The 21,326-nt window shown below is 41.2% G+C and overlaps 1 pseudogene and 3 gene segments (V, D, J or C); all 4 read right to left on the reverse strand.

Moving 5' to 3' along the window:
* Positions 1-2,336: 2,336 nt before the first annotated feature.
* On the reverse strand, positions 2,337-2,861 carry LOC100735827 (immunoglobulin kappa variable 1-39-like). The segment is given in 2 exon segments: positions 2,337-2,683; positions 2,807-2,861. Coding segments are annotated over 2 exon segments (402 nt in total).
* Positions 2,862-8,194: 5,333 nt separating this feature from the next.
* On the reverse strand, positions 8,195-8,723 carry LOC100735548 (immunoglobulin kappa variable 1-39-like). The segment is given in 2 exon segments: positions 8,195-8,514; positions 8,637-8,723. Coding segments are annotated over 2 exon segments (375 nt in total).
* A 5,198-nt stretch (positions 8,724-13,921) lies between these two features.
* On the reverse strand, positions 13,922-14,458 carry LOC100735274 (immunoglobulin kappa variable 1-39-like). The segment is given in 2 exon segments: positions 13,922-14,268; positions 14,387-14,458. Coding segments are annotated over 2 exon segments (402 nt in total).
* A 3,304-nt stretch (positions 14,459-17,762) lies between these two features.
* Positions 17,763-18,277, reverse strand: LOC134471507 (immunoglobulin kappa variable 1-27-like; annotated as a pseudogene).
* Positions 18,278-21,326: the final 3,049 nt, after the last annotated feature.

The raw sequence follows: 21,326 nt of genomic DNA on the forward strand, positions 1-21,326 counted from the left end.
CCGCTGGTCACCGTGGATAAACAGTCTCACATCTCCAGACACTGCATCCAGTGCTTGAAATCTTTGCTATTTAACAAGTTCAGGCTGTGTTTTAATTAATTTCTTTTACACAGATATTCTGTACTCCACTGTGGCTGTTATGAATGAAGCTAATTTCATTGGTGTGACACAAGATGCTGTGTGAACTGCTGTTTTTGAGGAACTTACTCAGAGGTCTGGGAGGGCAGCTGCTGGGTCTCACAGAAATTTCTAATCCCTTCCCAAACTATCTGCTAAGAGGTAACAAGTTCTTCATTTTTGTCAGGAATTGACAGTTTAGTTGTTCCAGTACTTGTTTGTTTGTTTAAGATTTCCATTTACTAATATTTGACAGTAAAGAAAATAGATAGATTTCAATAACCTATTTATTATGGTTTACAAATTAGCATTCTCCTGTCATGTATTTGTGTTTCACATATTTTAGATCTTAGCTTTGTTAATACAGACTTTCAAAAGGGCAAAATTTAATAGAAAAAAATGAAGCATTACTGCAATCATTACTGGGGCTAAATAAGAACATCATATCCCTGGGATGAGGAAGCAGGAAGTGGTATATACAGAGGAGATGCATTCTATGGCTGATTCTGAGATTTTTATGCAAAATAATTGTGCAGCCTTAAAGACAGAGGTTGAAATCACTTCCACTGCAACCATCTTGTTTGGAAAATAAACATCCTACTGGGGACCCTCAACTCTGCCACCTCCATTGTGTTCCCAAAGATTTGACTCTGGTGTTCACACTAAGCTAAGTCATTGTTTTTATGGGAGGTATTTAAGTTCCACAGGTGCGAAAATGAAATGGCAAGATGTGACAATAAGTAGAGGAGGTATATTTCAGCATGAAAGGAAACAGGCTCTTTTCTTGACAATGCGCAAGACCAAAGGCAGCCTGCTGGGCACTCTCCAGAGCAATAGAGAAAGAGCCCAGGTTAGGTTCAGTGAAATAGTGAATGATTCTAAGTGATACAAACAAAAACAGTGCTAGATCTAAATTTCCACCTGAAAATCCAGATGAAAGTAGGGTAAAAGATTATGAAAACTCCTTCCCATATTTCAAGAATTATTTAGATTCTTAGTCCAAGCAAATCTATATATTTCTGGTGACTTTGGAGACAAAATCAATACATTGACAACTTCCATTCCAAAATTATCACTAAGCCAATATATTCCAATAAACATAGACTCTGAAAAGGAAATCTTGTAAGTAGCCAGATGTGTTATTTAATATTTTTAATTATTGTGTTTCCTAATACAGTGTATTTTGAGGTTTCCATTCAATAATCTTCCATAGTGTAAAAGCAAGATTTTGTCATTCTGGATAAGGAAAAACTATAGAAATGGTAAAACACAAATGACTTACAGGAAATGGGGTGAAAGAGAATGAATGGGGAAATTTTTAAGAGCAGAGGCTTTTTAGAGCAGTGAAATAACATTGCATCAGGCCAAAATGCTGCGAGAGTGTTATTACACACTTGTTTATCCTGATGAAATGTGCAGCATCAAAAGTGAAGGACAGAAAGAAGAAAGAAAAAGATTCTATGTATATAGGTGTACATATGTATGTATCTGTGTGTGTATCTGTACAACATAGGCAGCTACAGTATTCATCTCTGTTACTTCATCCAAAGAACAGTTTGTGCTTTCATTGTTTGATTATTCATCTTTTCTGTGCCTAGATCTTGTAACCTGAACAATTGCTTCTAAAATAACAATATGCAATTTATTTATTAGTGTTAATTTCCTACAATTTTTTTTGAAATTCTGTATCCCTTTTTTCTGTTTTAAAGTAAAAAGTTTATAACAAAACGGCAAAAACAAAATGTGAACTTTCAAGTAAACTACAGGCTTTGCATATTTATGGATCTTGGTATTTGCAACAAATTGTAATTGTATGTGAATGACAGACTGCATACCCACCTGGGCATAGTTGTGAGGATTACCACTGCATTTTAAATTTTTCAATGGCCTTAATGCACTCTAAACTTTGAAGCAAGTCTTTACAAACTGTTTCTCAGAATGCATACAAGGGCTTCTCTGCTGCTGTCTGAATAAAAAGTGATGCCATAACCAACATTGCTCAGAGGGACTCATCTGTGTCCTTCACTACACCAGGACAGGCACTGTGATGTCTATTCTGCTAGAGCTGAGGAATAGGAATAGAAAAGAGAGTTAGAGTACAGAGAATTCTGTGCCATTCTTCTAAAGCCTCCCAGGGAACTTGCAAGCCTGACTGGGTCAGACAAGTACTCTCAGCTGTTGGACACAGCAGGGCTGACACCTGGGGTGGCAGCCCAGCCTCACACTTCTGCTTTCCCTGGTGGTTTTATTATGGCTTGCATCACCACGGGAGGAGTATCATAACCTTGTAGACAGTAATAATTCACAACATCTTCAGGCTCCAGGCTGTTGATAGTGAGAGTGTAATCTACCCCTGATTTAGTGCCACTGAACCTCAATGGAACCCCGGATTTCAAACTGTTTGCTGCATAGATCAGCCATTTAGGAACTTTCCCTGGTTTCTGTTGGAACCAGTACAAAAGGTAGCCAATGTCTTCATTGGCCTTGCAAGTGATGGTGACTGTGTCTTCCACAGAAATAGGCAAGGAAGTCGGAATCTGAGTCATCTGGATGTCACATCTGGCACCTGAGATTAGAAGCATAACAAATATCAACATGATCTTAGTAAAACAGGACCTCCCTGCAGACACAGACCTCTCTGACCAGGGAATTCTAAATAAACTAAATTCTAAGATCAATTTTTTCTTACCTTGGAGCCAGAGCAGCAGAAGCCCCAGAAGCTGAGCATAGTCCCTCATGTCCATGCTGTGTCCTGACTTGGACACTTACATCTAGTGTGACAAACTTTAAGAAATCCTCAAGCAGGGCTATGCTCTGGGCACATGCAAATCAGCAGAGTTAGGCGTGGCTGGGCACAACTGCAGGTCTGGCTCATTCAGCACTGGCCTATGGCTCTCTGGGATTCAATGGCCTCCTCTGCTCAGATTTCCTTCAGAGAAGGTGTTTCTCTCTTGAGCCACAGGGCAGAATCTGAGTACATAAGTACAGTGAACTACCGTTCTCTTTATGGTTCACACTGCACCTCGCATCTCTGAATAGAGATGGGGTCTGTAAATTCTGTCCCTCTGTCTCTCATTCCCTAGGTCACTTCATCCCTGTTTCACTCACGGCTGCAACAGTCAGAGCTGTGCATCTTGCTCTCTCATCCACCCTTCCTCATTGCTGACCCCCAGTTCAGACTCTACGAATCCTCCTGTGAGGAGGATGATAGTCAGGAGCATTACTAATCACAGAGGAAAATGGGAAATACTAGGAACCAGTAGATGGGGAGGACATGACCTTTTGTGCCCAGAGGCCCCCAAATTCACAGACGAATAGCACTGAGTATCTCTTTCTTCAAAACCTGATACCATTGCACTGAAATCAGAAAGGGAACTTTCTTTGCAGGCAAAGTACAATTCCCTGGGTGATCCTACACCTCGTTCTATTGCAATGCTTCAGTCAACCTGAGCCCCGACACTTTAACCTTAACAGCTTTGGAAAACTGGGTTTACCCTCCTAATAAAGTGTCTAGAAACACTATTTTCACCAATAAAATAGTGAGTGCTTTATCCTTCAGAATAAATGAAAAAGGATGTCTAATTTTTTTAAAAAAATATGCTGAAGCTCCTTCAAAATCTAATAAGACAAACTAATAAAATGCACAAGTTAAAAGCCAAAAAGGTTATTGTCCTTTCCACATACTTTCCACAAAATGTTTTGCATACATTGCTAAATTCTGCACAAAATTAACCAAAATAATAACTTCATAAAATCTCTGGATTCATTGTCAATACAGTCATTGTGTCTTATAAATTTAAAAAAAAACATTTAGGTAAATAGAGAATTTTTCTATGTTCCTCTTATCAAAAAGTTGATATAACTAAAGCTTCATTTTTTCAAAAGGTATATATACACAAAAAATATATTTCATGTAATGAAATCCAATCAATCTACCAGTGATGTACTTAATGAGTGGATAGTTTCTATAATACTTAAAAAAATCACAAAGTTCCTACAACAGCCACAAAATTTTTAAGGAACAGAAATAGAATATGCTTAAAATTCTATTCTAAGATTGTATAGGAAGTGGAGATATAGCTCAACAGTAGAGAATTTGCCTGGTATGCATAAGCGCCTCAGTCTGATTCCCAGCTTTGCCATCAAGGGTGAAGATCATCAAGGAATTTCAGTGAACCAATGTGTGCAGCAGAGGAACAAAAATAAACTGAACAAGTAAAAAAGAAGAGTCCAGAGAAAACACCCACAGGTAGTCATTTCTCCAAACATAGTAAAGTATAGGTTTATGTGCGTGTTTTTCAATACATGGTGAGGAGCAATTGGAAAGGAAAATGAAATTAAGTACATATTGGGAAAATATTGAATCACATGGCATCAGAATAAAAATATGAATTAATAGAACACATGGTCAACGGGTGTGAGTAGGGGAGATTCAGGATAAAGAGCAAGAGTGTAACTGTAGGCTGTAATAGAAGGTAAACTCAAGAAGACACAAACCCACATTCACACAATTACAGGAGAGAAAGTGGTGAAAGAAATCACAGAATCACAAATAAATGCATTCTGTTCCATGTTCCTGGGTTGGAGGAATTAATGCTGCTAAAATGTTCAAACCATCCAAAGTAGATTACAGATTCGGTGAAATCCCCATCAAAATGAAATTGAGAAAATTCCACTGGAATAACAAATTATTCTAAATATGCAGCACATTTTCCTGCTGTTCTTTTTGACCAATTTCCTCCTCACCCCATGGACTTTTTAAACTCAAGTCTATCTGTTGTCACTACATATTAGATTTGTCCTTTTCTGGAATTTCATACACAAATATATCATCTATCTTCTATTCCCTACTCCTTTCCTACTTTTACACAACACAGTTGCTTGTTAGTTCAAGTCATGCTCTTCATGTACAAATAATGGGATCCTCTTCTTTTCTGAGTACTATGTAATGGATGGAGATGTCATAACGTATTGCTTTATGGAGACTGAGGTAAGTTTCGTGTCAGGCTATTATGAATGTGTCTAGTTTGGATGGTTTTAGGCAAAATGTGAGAGAACAGGTGTTTCCAAGTATGTTATTCAAGTGTTTGAAATTTCAACTGTTGGATGTGACACTATGAAAACAGGTTTATAAGACTCTGCCAAGTTATTATCCTAGGAAGTCATAAGGTAATAATTTCCAGCAGGAATTGATATGCATATCAGATGCTCATACTAGTAACTTTTTAAAAATTTTGGTTAGTTTATACCCAATAGTAACTAGATGAGGTAGAGGTCATGAGAGCATTTATTAATTACCATTCCCTATGCTTGGAATGTTTTAGAAGCCTGAGAGCTAATCTTAATTAATACAGCCTATCGAAAAGGCAAAAATTAGTAAAGAAAACATTAGAGAGTAATAATACCTGAAAACATCTTGCCAATGGGTTCAAGAAGGAGGGAATGTGTTACAGAGAGAATGCTCGCTACTGCTAAATGTGAGGTTTTTCTGGGAAAAAAAATCGGTATGTGTTATAGTCAGGGGTTGTTCATAGAACTATTAGAATCAAGATATGGAGTTTATAATATTATTTTTTATAATGGTCACCCAGAGTTAACAAAAGAAAATGCAGGAAATCTATCCACAACACTAAAGACATAGAATAATTTAGCCAAGGGCCTGAATCCCACAGCCATGTCCCACATGAGTCCAGATGAAGACCCAGAGCTCATGACAATGCCTCCCATGACTCCCACTGGAGGTCTCTCTCTCTCTCTAAAGCCCACAAGGTCTCATGACAGTCTCTTTTACAGATCTGTGCTGGGAAGGCCCAAAGGTCAGCGATGGAAGCCAGGAAATCTATACCAGCTGTGCTGGTGGGTTGAGGGTTCTATGATGGAGCTAAGAAGTTACACTTACAACAAAGACCGTGTCTGTCCTAAAAAGTACCACAACCATCCCCAGCAACAGAGAGGCCTCAGGCTCCTCGGACAACAAGCACAGTCGAGTACGTGCTGGAAAGCCAGCATGACCAGTTAGTTCATCCTGGAGACCAAGGGGCACACATCTTCCTCCCCAGAGCCAAGAAGCAATGCTCAATGTGAAGACCAGACCTTCTACAGGAGAACCAATGGCTCAAAAAGAAACTCATAGGCGAACCCACAATGCATCAACACCTCAACCCAATAGCTTCTCCTTCTCCACGGCTCTATGCTGGCAAATTTTCTCAGGTGGAACATCTGTGCTCAGCGCCATGCTGATGTAATCAAGCTGGCATGAAGTTGACCACCAATTCTTAATCCATAGCAGTATGTTACTTGAAGACTGTGTCCCTACAATGGCTGCAACCTTCTCTGCTGTTGCCATCTTGATTGGAAAACTAGAAAACATTCTAGTGGCCCTATGATAACCAGGCCACACCCTAATGTCTACCTAAGAATGAAGTCTATTTTTCCCCTGGGGATGAAAGGCTGTTTTGATGGAAGGTATTCAGTGCCACAACCTAAAAGTCACATATGAAGATGTGGAAATAAGAACAGGAGATACTTGTCTTTGGAAAAAAATGAAGCCACTTCTTTTTTTCTTCATTTCTAAGAAAAAGATCAACACGAGCAAGTGGGAGCTCCCTGACTTGTGGAAAAAGACACTGAGCTGGGTTCAGTGAAACAGTGAAAGGCTCTGAATGATGTAAAATGAACAGTGAGAGTCTCAGGGTCCACCTGTAAATGCAATAGGTTGTATGAGCACCAGATTTATAACAACATTATATCAATAAAATAACTTAAATAAAAAAGAGTTTAGAACTCCCTCTGCTTATTTTAAAATTACAGTAGACTCTTAACATCAGTCCAAACAATCAGTATCCATGTGGTGACCTCTGAGACACACTCAGTACTATGAAAGCACCACAGTATTGCACAGTACAGGATCTAACACACTTGCTATGCCAGGATATTCGTGATAATCACAGATGCGATAAAGGGAGTCTTGGTAGTAGCAAAATGTATAATTCATTATTTTTATTTCTGTGTTACATAGCAGTATATTTTGACATTGGTTTTTGAAAATCTTCCATAATGTAAACACCAGGATTTTATCTTTCTAGGAAAGGGAATGCTATAGACATGGGGAGACATGGTTCCCTTACAGAAAATGGAGGAAAAAGAAGGTGCATAGGTACAAGACAGTGGTATTATGACAACACTGCGTCATAACACATTTTGGAAATGTGGCATTACATCTGTGTCTTGTGCTGAAATATTTAATGTCAATAGTCAAAATTAATGTGGACTGGGAAATTTGAGTTTGAACTTATCATGATGAGTTGCGACAGAGTTGAATTTACAGTGATAATCTATTTTGCAGATGTAGGGACAGAGGCATACAATACACCTCTGCACTTTAACCTTCGTTGTGAATACAGGTCTCTAAATGGAGGACTTGAAGAGGAATATCTGCAGCCATTATTAATATCCTAAAATCTTGTTTCATTGTTATGTACTGTTTATTCTGTATTATTTTGTTTGATTTTATTCCATTTTGTTTTATTTCCTTCATTACATCTGATGCTATGGAAAGTTACTTTGAACATAACAATAGATAGATAGATAGATAGATAGATAGATAGAGATATAGATATATAGATACATATACATGTTAGCCTCTGTTGATTGCTATTACCTTGTTTTGTAGTGCAATATGGATTTAACTGTATTGTTCTGCTTAAAATTATTTTTGTTGTACTTTGGTTTTAGTCTCTTTAAAATAAAAAATAAAATTAATTAATAAATGTATAACAGTGATAAAAGATTTTAAAAATTATTGCTTGGAACTCAAAGAAGAGCTTCACTGTTGCCAAGTGAATTGAAAATGATGGCATACTCCACATTACTTCATTAAATCAGGGTCTTTCATTAAATCAGGGGTGAGAAACAGAAAAGGAAGTTAGTGGAGGGAGGAGCTTCCTTGGATACTTCTACCAAATCCTTCCAGGGACCTTCAAAGCCCAGATGCATTTGAGAACTTGGTCTGCAGCTGGAGACACAAAGAGGAACAACTGCAGCAGCCCTGCCCCACACTTCTGCTTCCCTGGGAGGTTTATGTCATGGCTTGTATCACTGTGGGTGGGGAACTGTAACTCTGTAGACAGTAGTAAGTTGCAAAGTCTTCAGGCTGCAGGCTGCTGATGGTGAGAGTGAAATCTGTCCCATAACCACTGCCACTGAACCTCGATGGGACCCCAGATGCCAAGCTGATTGCCCAATAGATCAGGAGTTTAGGAACTTGCCCTGGTTTCTGCTGATACCAGTTTAAGGAACTGCTAACCCTCTGACTGGCCCGGCAACTGATCTTGACTGTGTCTCCCACAGATGCAGATGCAGATGCAGGCTGTGTCAACTGGATGTCACATCTGGCACCTGAAATGGGAAACTTAACAAATAGCAACATAGGTATTCAAGATAAATCAGACCCACACCACAATACCAGGCAACTCTGAACTTTCAGAACTAAGTAAATTCCTGGTGCTGCCCTTTCTTACCTGATATCCAGAGCACCAAGAGGCCCAGAAGGTGAGTGGGGACCCTCATGTCCATGCTATGTCCTGACTGGGACTGAAACTGCACAGGATGAGGCCAGAAGCCTGTGAATAAGTCCACATGTAGCTGGCTGGGATCTTGGGATATGCAAATTAGCAGGGCTGGAAGGGGTTTGGCCCAGCTGTGGGTTGGCTCATCTCAGCACAGGCTCAGTGTCCCCTGGGGCCCTGTCCACAACAGGGCAGCACAGATGTGCCTACAGAGCACTGTTTCTCCCTTGGGCCACAGGACAGAATCAGGTTGCTCTCCCATGTATAGAGTACACTGCTGCTCTCACGTTACAGAACACGCCTTGCTTGAGGACTGGGGTTCTATGTTATGATCCCTTTGAGAAAGAAGAATGAAGAGAAACACATGGGCTGTTTCAAACAGGGTAAAAAATGAGGAGGCAAGAAAAGAACAGAGCAGAATCTGTGAACTCTGTGAAATTCTCTGGGTTCGTCTATTCACCATCACACGATGACTAAGAGGCCAGGGAAGGACCTGACCAATGCTGCTGTCCAGGCCCAGGCTTCCATAGCACACACAGAAGCATGTTTCTGCTTGTCTTCAACCAAACGCAGTTCTAACACCCAGCCAGATTCTTGCGTTAGATGTTCATTGCAGGATAAGTTAGAATCATCTAAGAAACAATGTGAGCATCAGGCCATAGTTAAAGTGGTAAACAGATCTCTGGGGATCAGAATATTTCTGACCCAAGGCTTCTGGAGAACAGCAGGGAAACAGGTCTGCAGTCACAACCCCTCTCCCCACACACCTTGCCCTCCTCTTAGGGACTACTCCAGTGCTACTCCCCTGCATCTCTGACTGCAGTCGAGATCTACAGCCTCTGTTACCTCTACCTCAGAGTACACCAGGCCACTTCACTCTTGTTTCACTCCTGGCTGGCCACTTTCAGAGTTGTGGCCCTAGCTGTGTCACCCATCCTGTTTCATTGCTGACCACGAGGCCTCCTGGGTAAATCACCATAATCAGGTGAATACCAGTCACATATTGAAACACGAAATAGTAAGGAACCGGCACATGGGGAAGACACAGCCCATTGTGCACAGAGGCCCCAGCCATGTGAGGTTAGAGAGCTGAGCAGAGAGCTCCCTGCCTTAGTGACTCCCTCACAGGAAAGCATCACTCTTTGTTTAATGTGCGGTTGTTCGCCATCTACTGGAAGATCTCTAACACAGCAACCTGTACATTTTGATACTCTCAGGCTGTGACTGAATCTTTTCAACTGTATTCCTGAAGCTGATTGTATTCTATTACGTATGAGATAAGATAATATAGAAAATTCAAATGATTCCTCTTAATAAATCATCCTACTACTGAGGACAAAAGACTAACAGTTCACCTAGAGATCTAAAGTGATAATGGTAATAAGACTGTGAATATGACATATGTAACCCTCATGATCGGACAAAGATTTAGTTTTGGCAATGCCCATGAGCCCCTGAAGACCCTGCAGGAAATGTTTGTGAAGAATTACACTATAGATCGGTAAGGCCAGCCCATCCTTCCTGTCCCAGAACCTCTGCCAGAGCAGCCTCTGGGAACCCAGCAGCTCCCTAGCTCACACTCTCAGTGGTTGGTGACTGGCTGCAACTGTGGCAGCTGAGATGTGAGAAGGTCCCAGTACTATGTTCCTGCAAGCCACTCTCCAGCTCTCTCTTCCCAGTCTCTACACGGGGCATGAGGAAGGGATCACAGCTAGCACTGGAGCCCAGGCATATTTCTGCTTCCACCAAAACTTACTTCCTTTAAGGGCCTGCAGCATCTCCAGATTCATGTATCACACAGTGTAACATCTCTCAGGAAACCATTGCTCTCACTTTTCATTGAAAACAATGAACTTAAATGCTAGGAATATAATATGGACACAGCAGTTCTAGATTTATTTGAGCTTCATTACAGGTACATTGATGACTCTGCTACTGCAGGTGGTGTTCCCAATATCATGAATATTCACTCATTCCAGAAATCTTCTAAGAGCATCTATGTAGTCCAAACTAAATAAGAGGTGATAATATATAAAGGTCACAATAGAAAATTTTCAGAATAGCAAATACATTGATACAGACATTTGTGTTCAAAATAAATATGGTGATATTGTATTCTGGTTTGTCCCTTATTTTTGACATTTTTAAATGTTGGTTCATTAAGGCTATATAGTTTGTTTAATCAGATACATAGATTGATATCATTTAGTTTGTTCACCAGGATATTTTATGTTTCAGTGGCAATTATACTTTTATGTGTAATGCTACAAGTATTTACAGTATTACATAGCCAGTTACTATTTACTTTGTTGCATTTAGTTAGATCTTTGTCACTGAGGTAAAGAATATTTACCTTCAAACACTATATAAACTAGAAGAACATTTGTTTAATATTTACTAGTTATTCTGAGGACCTCTAAAGTAATAAGCATGATTATAAATACATTGGTGTAAGGAAGAAAATTTCTGAGTCATAGATCAGGAAACACCTCCTGAGTTAATTGCTGAAATCAGTATTTAATAGAGTAGTTAATGCAGAGAAGAGAAAGTAAACTCACACTTCCTCATTTCCTCACTGCAGGAAAACTCTTTGTTAGAATCCTATTTCCCTCTCTTCTCCTGTATCTTCTTTATAATCACCATTAACCTGTAATTCAGACAATGCTGGGATTATGGGTTGAACAGAGATATGCTATCAGGTAACCTCTTCCCACCCATCTCTAAGGGATGGCATTGTAAACTACTTTTATAATACATTTAGAGTACTAAAGAGACGTGACTCGCTAGATTTCTTCAGACACATGTATTATCACGTCCTCTTCTGAGAGCTCACAAGAAAACAGCCATTCAGAATAGCAAACACTTTGCTCCACACACTGAAGGTTAATTTCAAGATAGAAAAAAAAAAACCCTTAATTTTATTCAGGTGTAACTTTACTTCCTAGAATTTTTATATCATGAGTTTTTATCCTTTGGATAATTAGCAATTAACACCTGTATAATTTGGTTTATTTATAATTACATTCAACTATCTATAGTGACAGGTATTTTTTAATTTTTTCTTAAATTTTTAAGTCTCACGTGTTTTATTCCTTCAAGTACAGCTTCATACCTGAGGTAACATATAGTTCCCCTAAAAGACTGTGAACAAAATGAACTAACTGTGCAATATTTCCATATTTATTAGGTATTCTCAGATTATTCCCTAAGGTAATAAACACAAATACACTGTTTCACTGTGTTACAGCTCAGGAAAAACCTCTCAAATTTACATTTGACACAGTAGCTAATACTGCTAAGGTGAAAAAGGTAATCTCCTCCTTCCTCCTCAATCCAAGAACACTCACAACTGGCATAATGTTATTTTCCTCCCTTCTGCTTCCTCTTTTCCTCCTCACTTTCTCCAGGTCCCAGTCAGCCAACTGCCCAATTATGGATTTGAATAAAGGCCATCAGATAATCCTCACCCCACATGATCCTCAGTTATATTCAAAGAAAGAATGGAGTTAGAAAACCATAGCACTCTTATAGAAAAGGATTGGGTCCTGAGATTTATTTTGGCAGGGCTGGTCGTGAAATAAAAATTAATTCAGTACAAGGGGAAAATGAAGCAAAAACTACAGAGCCAAGGAAACAACGATGTCATCAGGCTTACGGGATGCAGGTTAGGGAAGTTATGTCTCTGTCTACAGCAATATGAGTGACAAAGGAAATGTGAACAGTGAATATCAAAATAATTTTCTAAAATGATTTAAGTGTATCCACCCCTATTGATCAATAGTCTAGCCACGAGCAACGTATTTCTATTCAGCCCTGGATCTATGTCTAGTATAATTGTGGAATTATGCTTCTAATTTTAACTAAGTTTTATCTATAAAGTACTTGGAGCATTTATCCTGTGTTTGAATCACAATTATAGACAGATTCAAGCCAAGACATACACAGCACGTTGCTGAGTCTTTGGAAACTTGCCTGGATTCTGCTGCTGCAAGGAAAGTGGTGGAGAACAATTCTCTTAAGAGACACTTAAAGGGAAGCTGGGGCCTAGAGCCCGCAATGCTCTCACGGGAGTTTAAAGGCCAGAACAAGACACAGGTGAACCCCTCAGTGAATGATATCCCAACAACAGAGTCTTTCCAGGAAGAGTGATACTGGCTGATCAAGTGGACAGTGCACATGGGGCACAGTGAACACGGTCTCAGCCTCAGACTCCTGGGTGCTATAGGCCCTGTCATGGAGGCCTCTCCAAACCCTGCTGTCTCACCTGGACCCAGAGCACCAGGACTCAGAGGGCCACAGCTCCAGGTCTGCAGCTCACTGCTGTCCCTGATTCAGGTTGATCTTTGTCCAGAGACAGTAACCACATCCCGCTGAGAGCTTGTGACAGGAAGGGACTTCGTAGAAGAAGCAGAGCACCAGCAAGGCCTCCAGGTCTTGAACAGAGGACACAGAAGGGATAAAGAGAACCTTGTAACTACAAAGAGGTGTTACTCAATATTTTTAATTATTGTATTTCTTAGTACAGCATATTCTGAGATTGTCTTTCAAAAACTTCTAAGTTATAAAGGCAAGATTTTGTCATTTTGGAAAAGTATACACAATGGGATGGTAAAACACAAATGACTGGCAGGAATTGGAGGAGAATGAACAGGGATAATTTTTAGGGCAGAGAATTTTTATGGCAGTGAAACAAAATTGCACAGTAGCAAACGCTGCGTGTGTGTTATTGCACATTTGTTTCCCCTTGTGAAATGTATAGCAGCAATAGTGAACCTTCATGTGAACTACAGACTTTGCAAACTTATGGACCTTAATGGTTTGTAACAAAATGGTCCTTGGTTGTTGATGATAGACTGCAGAGCCATGTGTACTGGCTAATCAGGGCCACCTCTGTATTTTAAACTTTTCAATGAACAAATCCACACTACAAATTGAAGGCAGTCTTTTAAAATCCTTGGTTAGAACACAGAAGGGCTTCTAGGTTGCTGTCTGAATCCAAAACTATGCCATAACCCACACTGCTCAGAGATACTCATCTGTGGCCTTCACTTAATTAGGACAGGAGCTGGACTATCTGTGCTTTAGTAGCTAATAAAAAGGAAAGGGAATAAGGGTGTAGAGCACAGTCTTGTCCTTCTTCTAAAGCTTCAAAGGAGCATTCAAGCCTGGCTTGTTCAGAGAAATGCTCTCAACAGTTGAGTACAGCTGCAGTGGAGCTGAGCTGGGGCAGCCCAACCTCACACTTCTGCTTCCCTGGCTGTTTTTGTCATGGATTGTATCACTGTGGGAGGGGTACCATAACTATGTTGACAGTAATAGGTAGCAACATCTTCAGGCTGTAGGCTACTGATGGCAAGAGTGAAATCTGTCCCAAATCCACTGCCACTGAACCTCGAAGGAACCCCAAATCCCAAATTGGTTGCATCATGGATCAGCAGTTGAGGAGCTTTCCCTGGTTTCTGTTGGTACCAGTTTAAAACATTGCTTATACCTTGACTGGCCTTACACTTTATGGTGACTGGGTCTCCCACAGATGCAGGCAAGGAAGACGGAGTCTGAGTCATCTGGATGTCACATCTGACACCTGAAATCAGAAACAAGTATCAACACAACCATGGTAAAACAACACCTCCCTGTAGAACCAGGCAACTGTGACCAGGGAACTCTAACTAGACTAAATTACAAAATAAGTTTTTTCTCACCATGAAGCCAGAGCAGCAGGAGGCCCAGGAGCTGAGTGGAGATCCTCATGTCCATGCTGTGTCTGGACCAGGACTGACTCTTGCACAGGGTATGAGAACCTTGGGAAGAAATACTTTTGAGCATGTGCTGTGCTCTGTGTGCATGCAAATCAGCAGGGGCTGAGCAGGGTTGCACACAGCTGCAAGGCTGTGTCTTCTCATCAGTGGTCCATGATTTTCTGGGGTTACTTCCAGGCCAAGATGGCACCAATTTCCCTGAGAATGTGTTTCTCCTTTGGACCACAGAGCAGAATCCAGCTGTTCTCCCATGACTAGAGTGAACCATGTTCTATTGTTGGATCATAACACCTTTGCATCTTTGAATAGAGCTGGGATTTAAAAGTTCTGTTCCCTCCGTCTCTGAATGCACAAGGATTCTTCATTCCAGTTTGACTTATGGCCACCCACATTCAGAGCTGTGTACCTGCTTCTCTCACCCCTCCTGTCTCATTGCTCACCAAGTTCATACTCTAAGAATACTCCTGGAAGGGGCATCATAGCCAGGTGCACTTCACATCACGAAGTAAAGCAGGAAATCCTGAGGAACTGGCAGATGGGGGAGACATGACCCATCGCCCCTTGAGGATCCAGCCATGTAATCTTCGAGAGCTGGACACAGAGCTCCCTCCTTTAACAGGAAATTTTTACTTCAACATTCAAACATTCATTCATTTAGTCTCTAGGATAAGGACTCCGGCTTTGTGTATTGTAGGGTTTCTTTGCCATTTAATGAAAGCTTTGTAGCAGCAACCTTTTGGATTGGGGCCCTAATTTCTACAATTAACCACCTCTCCCAATCCGGAATACAGGAACTTGATCTTATTCTGCCCACTACCAGACAAGTATCTATAGAAATTTACATGATTCGTCTTCTTAATAAATAAATCATGCAACTATTAGAGACAAACAGCTAATAATTCTCCTGGAATTCAGAAAAGATAATGATCACAGGGTATTTAAAGTCCAGGTATGTGACTACAAGAAATGACAAAAAGTTAGTTTTGGGAAAGAGTGGGGAACCTAGAATACCCTTGCTGGTTGCCAAGTTTGGAAATGTTTCAAGGTTGAGGGGTATTTGTCCAGGGGTCTTTTATTTCCCCTCAACTCCTGGCAATTGCTTGGTAATTTCACAGTATTCTACCTTTAAGACTATTGAATCTTACTGACTGATTCGAGGCCCCCGAGGAAGACTTCAAAATTTGACCAACTTGTAAAGGACAAAGTAGGAAATCCTTAGATGGTTACAAAGGGATCTATCCTCAACAGCTTTTCTTTTATTTAGAAAAATTCCTGTAAATGAAGTTGCAACTAATACGTGAAACAACGGATCTGAAATTTCAGTTCTGCTGGGCTGATCATGGTGTTTGTGAAGTCCGTGACCAATTTGCACCTGCAAAAATCAGAAGACCATGGTAGCACCCAATCTCCCTGCTCATCCAGGCTGAAATAGTGTTTGTTCTGGTTTGTGGTGTAGTGTGAAGAACTCTCCATTCCTGGTGACAGTAATAACTTGTGACATCATCAGGTCACAGGCTGATGATGGTAAGGGTCAAATCTGTGCCAGATCTATTGCCACTGAACCTCATATGAATCCCTGACATGGACTAGAGGGCTAACTTAATGAGGAGCTTTGAAGCCTGATTTGGTGTTTGCTGGTACCAATGTGAATTGGAGGCAATGTTCTGACTGGCCAGCGGGTGATAGTGGCTGTCTTCCATTGCATCATAGACAGCACTGCTGAAGACTGAGTCAGCACAGTCTCGCTTCTGGAGGCTGAAACCATGCATCAGCAGAACATGACCATGTGCATATGAAAGTCACTACAACTGTAGTCTAAAAGAAAAGAGGATATATTTTTATAGAGCTTTTATGAAGAAGGAGGAAGGAAGGAAGGAAGGAAGGAAGGAAGGAAGGAAGGAAGGAAGGAAGGAAGGAAGTTATAGATTTAAGTAATACTGTCACTCTGAGCATCAACCAAGTAGCCTCACATGGAATCTACAATATTAGAAACATAACAGCCATGATAAAGACATCATCTTGACTTTGCCATATCTATTTTGCTCAGCCTGCATCCCAGAAAAGTCTCTTATAAGATCCCAAAAGCAAATGTACTTCCAATGTAAGAGGAAAGGTAAATGCAGATCATATGGACATTGTATAGATTTAAACAGAATTTATAGGTCTCTGTTCTCAATGTTTTCTGTCTTCCCCTGCTGATCACTGCTGAGCACACCTGAGTTTCTGAAGAGCTCGCCCCTTGCAGGATCGGAGGCAGGGATCAGCAGCAGAGTGGAGACACAATCTGTCCCTGTCCTCTGGTGCAGTTCCCAGTCATCTGGAATGAAAAGTTCCTCAGGTCCTTAGCTTGATCTTAGGCTATGTTAACTCTCCTGCTCCTTCCATCAAAGCAGGTTGAACAAAATACATCACATAAACTTGCCATGGAACTTCTGCTCATTCCACATGATATTGATGGCAGCAGGTCAAGTAGATGTACTGAGCAGGAAAAATTGTGATTCTCTTGACTGTCTAATGAAAACACTTGCTGTGCAGAGGGTGCAATGAAAACTTTACAGAAATTCTTGGGGCTGCCACTTTGGTGAAGGTGTCGAATGTCTTGATGACTCAAATAAACTGATTCATCCTGTTCCAAGATTTGACAAGTAATTACACTTTGCTATATGCTTCAGTGTTTTTGGGTGATTTGCTTTACATCATATTCTCCAACTAATAGAATGTCAACTAATAGTTATGACAGGATATGCAAGTACAATCTCATCTACTGGAGCTAACTAAATGTAAGTCAAAGGTCTGTGCTCCTTTCACAATTTTTGTACTTCTATCTCTGACAGTAAAGGAAAATAAAAAGTTAACATAAATAATGTATAAATGTACAAAAGGCTTCTGACTAGAAATGATGGCATATCCAGTAAACCGTCTGTTACAAAACAATGATTAATGAAATAGCTATGAATGAAATGAATATTATAATGTACATATACGGGCAGCACTATATGAGACACCTTTGCACTTTAAATTTGCTATGAATATAAACTTTTACAATTGAGGAAAATCTTTAAAAACCAGTGCTTTTAACCTATTGAAGTGCTTCTCGGTTGCCATGTGAATACAAAAGAATGCCGTAATCCGCATTGCTCCAGTGTAATCATTGGTTCAATGAATCAGGGTTGAGAAACACAAAAGAATGTTAGAGTAGAGAGCAGCTTCCTTGGATGCTTCTGCTAAATCCTTACAGTGAGCTTCAAAGCTTTGATGCATCTGAAGAACCTGGTGTGCAACTGAAGACAGGAAGAGGAGCAGCGAGGGCAGCCCAGCCTCATACTTCTGCTTCCCTGGGAGGTTTTGGTCATGACTTGTGTCATTGTGGGAGGAGTACTTTTATACTGCTGACAATAATAAGTTGCAAGATCTTCAGGCCACAGGCTACTAATGGTGAGAGTCAAATCTGTCCCAGACGCACTGCCACTGAACCTTGATGGGACTCCAGATTGCAAACGTTTTGCCCAATAGCTCAGGAATTTAGGAGCTTGTCCTGGTTTCTGCTGATACCAGCTTAAGTAATCGTTAATGCCTTGACTGACCTACAACTGATGGTGACTGTGTCTCCCACAGATGCAGATATCGATGCTGGCTGAGTCAACTGGATGTCACATCTGGTACCTGAGATGGGAAACAACAAAGACCAACATGATTGTCCATGATAAAGCCAGACCTTCCTGAAAAGTTAGTCTATGCTGAACACACCACTGAGAAAATTCCTGGTGCTGTCTGTCCTTCCTTACCTGGGATCCAGAGCAGCAAGACCCCCAGAAAGTGAGTGGGGACCATCATGTCCCCGCTGTGTACTGACTGGGGCTGAAGCTGCACATATTGACACCAGCAGCCTATGAAGAAGTCCTCAAGTAGCCTGCTGGGCTCTTGGAATATGCAAATCAGCAGAGGTAGAGGGATTTGTTCCAGCTTCAGGGCTGGCCCCTCTCAGCACAGGCTCAGTGTCTTCTAGGGCCCCTGTTCATACCTGAATGGCACAGGTTTGCTTGCAGAGAATGTGCTCCTCCTTTAGGACAATGATTCCTTCCATGATTAGAGGGAACTGCTGCTTTCATCTTTCAGAACTCGGTTTACCTGGGGACCAGGGTGTTTGTCACGACCCTTTTGAAAAGAAGTAATTAAAGGAAACAAATGGGCTATTTCAAATTTAGGGTATATAAGGGAAGTAATGAGTAGAAGACAGCAGAAATTGTGAGCTAGGTGATCTTGTCTGGGTTCCTATACTCACTATCACAGCATGACTGAGACTGCGGGGGAGGACATGAACAATGCCAGCCCTGGGTTCCCGAAAACACACGCAAGAGCACATTTCTGCCTGTCTTCCTCTAAGGGCAGTTCTGAGGCCCATTCAGATATTTGGTCTTGATTTTTTTTTTTTTGCAAGATAAGTTAGAATCATTTCAGATGCAATGTGAGAATCAGGATGTACTTAAATACATAAACAAAAGTCTGGCTGTTGCAATCCTTGGGATTGGGGCAGCAGCATAGATACAGCAGAAATGACACAAATTTTCTCCTTCCTATTTGAAATCTCAACACACAGACCTTTCAAGACTGGACCTAAGGGATCCTAATCTCAAAAGGGCTGCGATGTCTCTGCATCAGGTAGTCTCAAATCTGTTTCTAGAAGAAATCAAGGCAAAAGTTTGGCCTCACCCTCCCAATTCAGCTGTATGAAAATATGTCCCAGTACCACCTGTTCACCTTCTTCCTTCCTCTTACATCTCAATCCTGAAGGGGTCACATAAGCCTCCTATTTCCTACTCCTGCCTAGGCTGAAAGAGGTTCATCTGTGTTGGCCATGCACAGCAGGGCAGAGTTGCTACTGAACAAACTGAAGAAATCAGAGACAACTGCTGGGAAAGTGATAAATTTTTATTAGAAATTTAAAGAAATAAATAATCCTGTGCTTCTAACTTATAATGGATAGGGACAAGCTATCTGAAGAGAAACTTTTATCTGCTGTGTCAGGATCCAGTAGGATGTTAGGATAACAAGGAAAACATATCCTCCTTCATTCAGCTGCTAGAGTGGTTTCAGGAATTGAAGAGACATGGGCAGAGAATTTAAGGTCTTCATAGATTTCCAAGCACTGCAGTGAATGGGAGAGGTTTGGAACAGGGACCTATACCTGAGCTGAGGTCAGGCCTGCAGTTCTCAGAGCTGCTGAGCTGGAGACCTGGGCTGTGGAGGAAGTAGCTGCTCTCCAGACCCATGGGGCTGAAGACACGGGAGAACCACAGAGCCTGCATATTGCATTGCATGGCAGCAGATGCAGGGAAGGAAAGTACTCAACCTTCTGGTTCTGGGCAAGCTGAGAGCCCCAGAAGGAGCAACACTGTGAGACACCAGGACAAAAGTGCTGACCTGGCCCTCTGAGCTTAAGGTTCTCCGCACTGATTGAGCCTGAGGAACAGAGGCCAAGAAGAGGAACAGCAAATATCCACATCCGTGAGTTCGACTCACTGAGCTTCTGATGTGCCTAGAAAGATGAAAACACACATTACACAAAAAAGGCGTAAATTAATTCTTCACTGTGTGCATTAGTATATTAACTACTAATTTAATGTAGCAATAAATGATGGTTTTTGTTGCTTCCATAACATATTATTTCGAGTCCAGAAGAACATGCCGGATAGATAGCAGCAGCCTCAAAGGCTCTCTGAGAAACCACCCATGCAATGCAGAATGGTGCTGGGCAGGAAGACCTAGGCAAGTGAGGATATTCTTTGCCAACCCAGGAACGAACTAAATTAAGAAAAACCAACTGGAAACGCAATCCTGGTGATACAGCAGGAACAGATAAGGGCTCAGCAAGGAAGCCGGACCCCACACCACTGGAAACTGTGATTTGAATCTCCTGCAGCCGCTGTTGCATCCCGGTTGACACAGCGGAGAGAGAGGTGTGAAAGCTCGGAGAATGGGAAGCGTTGAATGGAGTTGGGAGCGGGACCGGCCAGGTACCCTGCATCGACCTTCAGTGAGTGAGCAGATCAGGACCCTTCCATAGAGAAGGAGGCTTCAGCGGAGGACATACTCAGACCAGGCAGACTTCCCAGAAAGAGTGACTTCAGTAACATACCCTCCCCTCAAGCGGGATTGGTGAGGAGTGCCTGGCCTGCAAGATGCCACTGGCTGAGACCCAATAGGCTAGCACAAACCAGGTCCTAACGCCTGGAGGTACACCCTAGCGGTGAAGCCTTCGGTAGGTTTACCTGGAGGGGAGGGCCCAGCATAGATTGCCCAGGTCTGTGTCTCCCTGGTGTGCTGTGGTGGGCTGGAAAACCTCCCCGGTGCAATTCAAACAGACTGTGTCCGACAGGGAAGGAAGCTATGCCTTCTATATACGCTTCTATATAAGGAACAAAGAATATAGGAAGAGGGAGCAACAAGAAAGGTTCCTCGGCCCCCAATCCTGAGAAATATGCAATAGCAGACACAGCACCAATAGACATAAAACACTATCACCAGAGCCTCATAGACAAGTTCAGGAATGAAGTTATTAATGACCTGAAGCAAGACATAAGCAGAATAGTTAGAGAAATGCTAAGCACCGCCCAAGAAAAAACAGATGGTGCAATGGAAGAACAGAAAAAAAGGGGATAATTGTTTGGTGGAGAAGATAGAGAAGACATAAATATGTGAAGCAGGTTCAAAGAGATTACCAGGAAAATAAAAACTCTATAGAAAACTGGCATAACAGCTTGAAAGAAATTAAGGATAGATTATCTGAACTGGAGGGCAGAAATGTAATATGGGAGCATGAAATGAAAAACTTGTTAAAAATAACAAAAAAAACCCAGCAACAATACAAAAGCTAGAAGATTAA

This window comes from Cavia porcellus, unplaced genomic scaffold (genome assembly GCF_034190915.1).
Source record: "Cavia porcellus strain 051 isolate PalLab524CR breed Dunkin Hartley unplaced genomic scaffold, mCavPor4.1 scaffold_18, whole genome shotgun sequence".
In the NCBI taxonomy this organism is placed as follows: domain Eukaryota; kingdom Metazoa; phylum Chordata; class Mammalia; order Rodentia; family Caviidae; genus Cavia; species Cavia porcellus.